The sequence below is a fragment of the Papilio machaon genome, chromosome 21 (genome assembly GCF_912999745.1).
Source record: "Papilio machaon chromosome 21, ilPapMach1.1, whole genome shotgun sequence".
NCBI classification, from domain to species: Eukaryota; Metazoa; Arthropoda; class Insecta; order Lepidoptera; family Papilionidae; genus Papilio; species Papilio machaon.
The window spans coordinates 6112867-6122969 of record NC_060006.1 but is presented as its reverse complement, the minus strand read 5'-3'; the positions used below and the strand labels follow the sequence as shown (position 1 = coordinate 6122969).

The following is a 10103-nucleotide window of genomic DNA, read 5'->3' as shown; positions in this document are numbered from 1 at the left end:
CACGACTAGCGTGCCACCATGCCATCTGTGACTGACTAGTCGCAGTCATAAGAAGTCGTATGGGCCCTGGTCAGCCGATCATAGAGATTAACATTGCTACAATATGATAATAAGGAGTTTTAGCGTCTTTTTATTGTAATAAAATAAATATAAGCGTGATGCTTATAAGAAGCGATTCGATTGTACATATAATTACTCCGGTCAATAAATTATAACAAATCATAAATATGTACAATTACATAAGAAAATAACATCATTATAGCTTCTCTACGTCCCCCCCTGACCGGGTCGAGCCTACCAAAGTTTTTTTATTTACTCTAAGATAGTCAGTTTTCGTAAGCCTATTTCATTCGATTCAACGATATTTAGTTCGTGTGAAAGATGAGACGAGCGGGCGGTGCGATATACAGCGTGGCGGCTTCAACTCCGCTGCGGATCTGCGCAGCGAATGCCGAATGAAATGCCGCGAGCGAACCGCGTCGCGCCGCGCTGGCCGCGTTGTGGCGCTCAAATGGATCGCGGAAGAGCGGCAACGTCGCTTCCCGCCGTGCCTCCTAACAGGGATACCATATCTTAGGATACAGTAAATAAATTATTTATTTAGCACAATGCTTTATACAAAATATTTTAACAACGTTTAAATATTTATTAAACTCTGAAATATACCTTAAATTTACTAAAATAAAAAACGTATAGTAATAGTAAAATCTGAGTTGGTCAATATAAACGGATAAGATGTCAATAAAAACGGTTTTGAGGCGTTTCATTTCCAATCTTTAAAATTACCTCTTTTTCCTTAATTTCAAATAAAAATTACTTAAGTACAAAATAATGAAGGTCTTAATACATAGGAGAATCGAATAGACCTATTGCAAATCGACATTAAACGTCAAATTTGTTTGAAACACTTTATAGTCACATATGAACAATTTATATTTATATATGAATCGTTTTATTTGCATTGTTAAATGATCAATTTTAAAATTCAATCAATCTCGTAAATAAATAGCCCGTTGGCATCTTTTCTCAAACTGTCCCAAATACCATTTTATATATTGTTACCATGTAGCAACGTACACAACCTGTATACTAGTTATGCGTGTTTAGCTAGCATGCATCCCGCATGGCTGGTCGATTGACTGCGTTACAACGGTTACTTCAACCGGACCTCCATTTGTTGATTCTTCGAGAAAATAACATGATCACATTTATATCCCTGTAAATGCGATGTTAGATGCAGACGTCGATCGCCTACGACTAGCCTCTGCATCGAAGCGAATAGAAATGCAAGGTCGACACCGTAAAATAGTGATGTACTCACATAGACCAAATAGAGGTATTTGTTGAATCTTTGAACATTTTTTGTTTTATAATATGAACTGCAATTTAAGTAGAGAAAAGTTACTAAGAAGAAATTGTACATTAATTTTCTTATTACAAATCAAGTTTTAGCAAATTTAACTTTCAAAAGATTGCTTATCTTATATTGAGATGCAAAGGACCTCTTTTTTAATAATTTACCATATTATATTGAATTTATTAATAAAGAACCAGTTTTAGTTTTAGTTCAAATTCATTATACGTGTACAATTTACAAGCTTATGAAAGCAGTTTGACAAGTTACACAATATTATTGTCAAGACGTTAAAGGTTCGACACGACTTTACCAAGGCTTCAAACTTCATAAATCAAAATCATTGGTATAATTCCACTAATTGCTAGTATATATCGTCATTGTTGAGTTATATTAATTTATATTCGTTTTATTCTATGTGATATTTCTTTGTATTGTACTGTTCATTAGGCCCAAATGAAAAAAGTCTATAAAAACATATTTTTTTAATTGTTAATTACAGGTTTTGAATTGTATATTGTATTTTTTTCGAATAAATAAATTAAATGAAGATTATTGGTTAAAATTGTCTATGTTGCATTAAATAAAAAAAAAATGTTTTTCAAATTCGGTTGCTTCATATCCATCCAACTTTAAGTTACATTATAATTTTTTAATAACTTAAAAACTTATCTTCATCACCATCATCCTGCGATTTTTACTACGGAGGGCACACTCTGTCATATGTTTAAAAGCTATAATAGCAGTTAGTGCAGCTGAGTACTGGCACCTTACATTTATGAAAAATTGCACAAACGAGCGTCGCATTGTATGGCAACACTTATGTAGTAAACTCGCGCAATGAATCCCTACAAACAATGGCAGACACTTAACAATGCGGTGTCAGACGTCGACATGATTTAATCCCCTCGTATTGTGGGAAACACTTTATCATGTATAATTATTCAGTTTAGATTCCATCTATGCATAACTTGTAATACTATACCTATCAAAATGATATTTATGAAAACTAAAACATGTATTGTAGTCTTTAAAAGTCTCATAATAGTAAGTTTCCTTTGCTGAATTTCAATGCCTTATGTTAGCAATAATTTAAAAATGAAAATAATACAGGGCTTCCCATCTATCATTACATCTGTACCTAATATTAGTGAATGTTTATGATGGCAGCCGAGCAGCGACCCGACGTAACCTTGGCGGATAGACTGGTATCTGGGCCGTACATGTACAAAGTCCATTTTTTTTTAGTTGTTTACTTACTCGCATATGTCTTTACTGCCAACGTTTTAACTTAGTTATATAAAATCACACGAAACAAAGGTTTTGAAATTCTTTTAAATTTTTACAAGAAATTGATGAGCAAATCCTAAGTATACCAGTTATCCGTTTGTAGTTTTACCTATTTAAAAAAATGTGTGAACAGTATAATTAGATGTTATGATTGCTTTCGTTAGCTTCTTGTATTACGTGACTGTGATGCATTACGTCTCTTGCTTGAATTTGAATCGAAAATTAATGTTATTTTTGAAAACATTGAAATATTCTGGCTCGTCCTCAATTGGGATTCTATTTTAAAACACAAGTTCATAAAATCAACATGGCTATGAATTACACAAGAAAAAAAGAAAATAAATATAAACGTTGATTCGATCTAACAGTACAATGGTAGGCACGTGTAATGCACAAATTACTTATCCATTTGTCTAGGCAATAGGTACTGCTAATGGTATGTCAAAAGAAACGACTGAATATGTTATTAATTAATGTAAAGAATATTCGACAGCTTAAACCTCTACTATTAATAAATGCTGTTATTTCCTCTGATTTAGTACATGATTTAATAACATCGTTAGATAGTTAATCTGATAATTGATTGATTCTATACGAAGAAAAACATTAAATGCGTCATAAAAGTCGTTAGATAGGAAAGTAGGTATAGAGTGAGAGTAGGTATATATCTAGCGTAGTGCGTATTCCGAGTTGTTTGGGAGCGTCCCTAGCCGCGTGCCGATCGATAGCGCGGTGTTGCCGCTCCGTGCAGATTGCCGCCAGCGCGCGTTGCCATCCCGCGCGGCCATGTTTATTTTTACCTTTTGTTGCCAATCAATTATTGAAGGGAATAATGACACCTGCGGACGGCACTACACTATCGTTCCATTACATTCTTGCCGGCGTTTGACACATTTTCCTTGCATTTATTACTATTACATAATATTTATATTTTTAGGCATTAGGTACCTATTGTTGATGTTTCGCCTACAGAACATAAAGATTAATGTCGAATATTTTTGAGATGAAACGTGCTCTTGCTTTTAATTTATACCAACCGAAAGTTACAGTGATCTCTTAACTTATTCGCTGCTGACCACTCGGATCCGAGTGGGTGGAGCTATTAGTAGCGGCGCCTCCCTTTCGGATCCGAGCGAGCGGCCCGTTCACTTTGTAGTAGCCTATAAGCCGCCGGCGTTTGAAGCGAGTCCACGTTGCTTTGTGTGGCCACTCTGGCAATATAGTCAACAAACGAAAAAAAAGTATTGGTGTCATTCTTAGTGTTGTAGTGAATAGCACACACGTTCGTACGAAGGCATTTTCCCGCCAAAATGGACAGTAAGGCTGGGCCGTCCAAAAGTAAAATTAAACAGACTTTTTTTACTTCTCGTACTAAAAACAAGCGTCGACATCGTGATGACCTTGACTCGGAAGGTTCTGGAGAATATATTGATGAAGATATATATTCGCAAGGAGCTCATGAGGAGTTTTCTTCAAGTTCAGAAGGAACTGGTAGCGACAATGATTTAAGTATTTTTAATGTAAGACAGAAAACGAAGACGACGTGCCCGCCCAAGAAGACCAGCCTCAGACCACGAGCTGATGATACTCCATCTCAACCTTCAAGGTCATCAGCATCAAAGCGAGGTTTAAGTGAGTCAAACCATAGCCCTATTATTCAATGTAAGCGATTGAAACCCATGAATAGAGATGGCCCCACAACCAGATTGAAGAAACCAGGTACATGTGTTACATCTGCTCAGTCTTCAAACTTACCTTCTACTTCCTCAGCATCAAAGCCAGCGCTTCGCCAACTAGAACTCGACGGAAATGGTATTTTCGAGTTTAAGTACGAATTTGACTGTCGTGCAACATCGCCATCTATCGTGCAAGACTGTGGAGATCTTCTTCCTGATATACCGGAGCGTCATGACGCTTCGCTTTCTGCTTTGCCGGAACCGATGTTTAAATGTAGTACTCCTAGTAACTTACCAGATGATGACGATGATGTCCACTTACCTGACTATTCACCTCACAAATCACCTCATAACTCACCTTCTCGTGACGGAGCCACTAACACCTGGAGCAGTAATCCAACTTCAATGAAAATTATAAATTTTACTAAGAAACAAGAACTTTTAGTGCCACCTCCAACAGATCCCTATGAAGCTTTCCGGTTATTAATTGACGACGAACTATTAGATCTCATAGTTCGGGAGACCAATGCTAACGCATTAAGAGTGGGTTCCGCAGAAAATGTCAAGCGAAAGTCTAGAATAAAAAATTGGAAAGAATTAACCAAGGAAGAACTGCTGACATTTCTAGGACTACTTCTTCACACAGGCACGATTAGATTAAACCGTATTAGTGATTACTGGAAACGGCACTATTTATTCAATATTTCGTGCTTCGCAAAATTCATGTCCCGAAATCGTTTTTTACTGATTTTACGATGCCTGCATTTTACGTCTGAAACTAGCGAGGAAGACCGTCTGATAAAAATTCGTGCATTAATGGATCATTTTAACAATAGAATGAACACTATTTATTGTCCAGGTAAAGAGTTGTCATTGGATGAGTCCATGGTTTTGTGGCGCGGTAGACTGTTGTTCAGAAAGTACATTAAAAACAAAAGACAAAAATATGGTATTAAGCTGTATGTCCTCGCTGAGCCAGATGGTACCGTTTTAAAATGCCAAGTTTACGCAGGTGCAAATGATGAGACATCAGGTGCAGGACATGCTGGTAAGATCGTCTTAAAACTTCTAGAGGAAAGGCTAGATTGTGGCCACCATGTTTATATGGATAATGATTATAACTCATATGGTTTGGCTGTAGAATTACTAGATCGACAAACTTACTGCACAGGAACGTTGAGGAAAAACCTTAAAGAAAATCCTATTGATATTGAGACTATTTCACTGAAAAAAGGAGAAAACAAATCATTATTTTTGAATGGTGTTCATATCGGAAAATGGAGAGACAAACAGCACGTACTGTATATCTCCACAGAACATGGTGACGAGATGATGGAAACTATTTCCAAAAAGGGATCTGTTGTGATGAAACCAGTGGCAATTATCCATTATAACAATTTTATGTCGGCCATTGATCTTCAAGATCAGATACTGGATTATTACCCAGTTCAAAGAAAGACGCTTCTCTGGTATAAAAAGCTGTTTGTGCATATGTTACAAATGAGCCTCAGTAATGCATTTTACTTGTACAACAAATTTTCGGCATTTGACAAAATGAATCTATATGATTTCCGTTTGAATATATTGGAAACGCTTCTACCTGATCCCAATGAAGTCAATCGACGCAATGTTTTGAAAGTGAAGCATGAACTCACCAAAATAGAGAAGACCCGAACTAGACTAAAGAAAGTAGGAAGTGTTGTAAAAGAAACCACCGAAGTGGCCCGAAAAGAATGCAAAGGCTGCAAGGCGCAGAAAAAGAGGGTGCAGACAATTTACGAATGTAAGCAATGTGAAGGATCTCCAGGTTTCTGCACAAAATGTTTCTGCCTAGTACATTCCTAAGTTTTTTGAAATTGCATTTTTTTGTGATTTCATGTAAGAGATCACTTAATTTTGCTAATGATATAATTCTTTTAACTTCAGATTTTGTTTTCTTACTTGAGTTACTGTCATTCAGAGTGACAATTTTTCAATGAAACTGATAATGAAGATGTTTTTGATACTTTTGACTGTATTACTTTGGTTTGATGTTTGATACTCTTTGATACAAATATCTTGTATCACATGAAGCTAAGTCTGAACTTTATGTTATGTCTGTATATTTTTAAATGCATGTATGTCCTGTGTGTGTATACGTGTGTATGTATGAAATGTTACAAGATCTTGAACCGAGAAGATAAAAGCTGGTTTTGATTAGTATCCTTACATGTTTTACTCAATATTCTGGAATTTGATGAAAAAACATGACTTTGTCAAAATCTTGTAACATAATTAGTACACAGAAATGCGATTGTGGAACAAATATCTACATATTAGTGAACTAAACTATTGCCATCCCTAGCGATCGAGTCCATCCGAGTGGTCGACACACAGCACGCTGGGTGCCGACTACTCGGATCCGAAAAATGTGTTAGTTATTGAAATAATTATAATAACATTATTAATTTATCTATATGTTCAAACATTCATTCCTCCCAAGTAGGGTTGGCGACAGGCAGGCGGCCGGCCGTAAAAACTTAAGCCAAAACTTTAAGGTTCATAAAACCTTGTCTGCCGACCCTACGTAAGTGGGATAAGGCCAGGGAGATGATGATGATATGTTCAAACATTCCCCGATACTAAATAAAAATTCACCTTGAAAAGTTTTGGCTCCCAGCTGTTACTTTTTTTTTGTAAACAATGAATGTGTTAAATGTTTCGCATTTGTTTATGTAACCTTTAAATTTTTTTCAACGCCTATGTTATTTCTTAGAGCAATTACTTACTTAATTATTCTATATGTTGGACCTACACAAACAGAATAAACTGAACTGAACACCTATCCATAATTGTTTTGTTTTCGAATATTTTCTTTCCATTATCTCCAGTTGTAAAAAACAGGTTCTGTCGTTGTGTTTTGTTCTTCTGCTTGTTTTTGCCAAGTAAAATATCAAAACCACTTAAATTGTAAAGATACATTTAGTTTAACCAAACTTGATCTTTGGGCATTTTCACGAACCAGATCGCCATTAACTACTTAAGTATGAAATAATTGTCACCAAGTAAAATAAAAACATGTTACTTAAATCTTCGTAGATTACGTAATAAACGGAATAGCAGAGATAAAAAGAAGATCCGAGAGGAAAGTGTCATAAATCGAAAAATTAAAAAAAAACTGTCGAAACAAAACACATAAAGGGAAAGTAAATGAAAAGAATAAAAACACATCCTTACTTTCTATGAGATGCTGCAACTTTCAAGTGCATTCTTCGTTATTGTTTATCAGTTATTATATAGTTAGTTACCTACTTACTTCACAAACAGAACGTAAATAAGTCTGGGAAAGTACATAAGTACAAGTTACATTCGGTTAAACAGTGAATTTTATACGTACAGTTTACGGTTAAAAACACTAGAATATTTGATGGTTACTTCTAGTGCTTAAACTTAGGCCAATGTTATTGAACTATGATCGAAAGTTATGTTAGGAATTTGAACAAACATGTAGGGAACTGTTTATTTAATATGTTAGTTTATGTAATATGCATACATTTACTACGTATATATCTAGTTATCTTATGTAACCTAGGCGTATTTTAGTTAAAAATAACAATTTGCATCAATGTATTTTTACATTCCTCGTGAGCGCAAATGTAATTGACGTATAGCGCCATCTATTATTGAATAGCAAAGAACTAGAAAAATAGTTTTAAAAGATTTTTTCTGAACGGAAAGGGCTAAAAAAAGAAAGTAGGTACATACTTATATCATGTACTATGATGACCGAATTCAGTACTTCTCTCCAACAATGTTAAAACCCTCAATTTAGTTCTACACAATTCAAAGTTTTTATTATAACAACATAACTATCCATTCGAAAGCCAAGAAATTTTTAATGATATCTCATTCATCATCATCATCATCATCATCAGCTCACTGTACGTCCTCACCGAAGGGCTCGGAGCTTACCCCAAGTTAGGGGTGACTAGGACATAGTCAACCACGCTGGCCAAGTGCGGGTTGGTTGACTTCACACACATCATTGAATTTCTTCTCAGATATGTGCAGGTTGCATCACGATGTTTTCCTTAACCGTAAAAAGGTTGTATCTCATTCGCAGAGTCTTAATTTATGGAAATAAGGTAATCAATGAATAAAAATATTTTATCATAGTTTAATTAATGCTTGATAAAGTTACAATAAATATAAATATATTAATTTAATAATTTACTTGTTTACATTAATATGCACGTTAAATTTACAACATATATTTTTACAACAAGGATACAAGATAATGTTGATAATAAAAAAAATACAATATGTATTATCAAAAATACTTAAAGTTAAAAGTAACTTAACTTAAGACTAGTAGTGTCCGTAATTTATATACCTAATTCACATTGTATACATGTTTTGTAGATAATATATTATGAATAATATTACAGTTTTCCAAAATGCGACGTTTTGTGATAACAAAGATATTCCATCATTCAAACTTGTATTTATCCTGTTCGGTTTTCAGTTATCAGACTAGTCAAAATTGTTTTCAATATTACATTTCACAATATTTCTCGGTAATTGTAATTCTAGATAACAATAAAACGTACATTTCTACGCTTTCAAAAGGAACAATTACAATAATAAACAATTCTTATAATTCATAATAATATGTCATTCAATGTGTAGCCGTGGTGTTGTTATTTAATCTGGTATTTTGAGGTCTGTGTATGTAGGTGGCGGGGTGGTCGTGAGGGGGGCGCTGCAGGCGGCCGGGTAGCGGCGGCGGCGGTGCGGGGGGCCGCCTCGCCTCCACCTGGATCTTTTGCGGGTGAACCACAATATCCTGACGTGGGGGCATCGCTGGAATGGCGCGAAGTGTTGCGGTCACTTTGACAGTTTAAAAAAATGTACAAAGCACAGCCACAACACAGTGGTACTACTTCATAATAAGAAATGAAAGCAAAAAGCAATTTTTGAAATTACTTTTCTCTAAATACCAATTTGACCAATTTAGAAAAATATTAATAAAACAGATATTAATCAGTCACAATCTTACCCATGTTTATATTTATATAATACAAATAAATAATAATTTGGATTATCTATATGCCTTACAATTTATAAAACACTGTCCATTACTTACCGCCGAAATGATTGTTTGTATTTACTTATACACTGTTCTGATTATTTTTTTCACAAAATATCAACTATGAATTTAATAAAGCGTAGATTTGCAACCGCGTATGAAAATATAACACATGTTTTTACTCTTACATCTCGACTATCACAATTGATAAGATATCTTTATCAGTAAGATAATGTTGTTATGCTGTTCATATTTTCATACATTCATCAATATGAAGGATACTTTGTTGTTATATTTACAATATTTTTACATTGTTTTAAATTCCGCTTTTCTATTGTTGCTTCACATTAAGTTATAAATGTAGTGATTTTATATCTATATACTCTTACTTACTTCTCTACTCTTACTCTACTTCTCTACTTTATAGTTGTATATTTTGTATTTGAATAAGCTATATCTATTGGATGCTAAGACGTAAACTTAGCGTGAATAAATTATAATTCAATTCTACACGATTATTGATTGGATATATACCATTGGTGTATGAATAGCAAATGGAGTAGTTTTTGTAGCATGTAGTATATTTTCTAACGATTGATCGATCAAGTTATTTGTATGAGGTCACCAATGTTGATAATAACCTGCAGTCGTGACGAATATACTAGTAAGACGATGGTCTTGTAATGGCTGTGCTTCCCTTTCTACCTTACAGAAG

General features: G+C 34.6%; 1 protein-coding gene and 1 long non-coding RNA gene across 2 annotated transcripts; one reads left to right on the top strand and one right to left on the bottom strand.

The window, feature by feature from the left end:
• Positions 1-3826: 3826 nt before the first annotated feature.
• LOC106712970 (piggyBac transposable element-derived protein 4) lies at positions 3827-6165 on the top strand. The gene has a single exon (XM_014505659.2). It carries the CDS (start codon positions 3955-3957, stop codon positions 6163-6165), a length of 2211 nt encoding a protein of 736 aa, XP_014361145.2. The 5' UTR covers positions 3827-3954.
• Positions 6166-9127: 2962 nt separating this feature from the next.
• LOC106713002 lies at positions 9128-9577 on the bottom strand. Its single transcript, XR_001357103.2, has 2 exons — positions 9446-9577; positions 9128-9162 (listed from the first exon to the last, which is right to left on the bottom strand). It is a non-coding gene; the product is annotated as an uncharacterized LOC106713002 (long non-coding RNA).
• Positions 9578-10103: the final 526 nt, after the last annotated feature.

Coding starts and splice junctions, on each gene's coding strand:
- LOC106712970 (XM_014505659.2), top strand. CDS start 3,955: ATGGACAGTAAGGCTGGGCCGTCCAAAAGTAAAATTAAACAGACTTTT.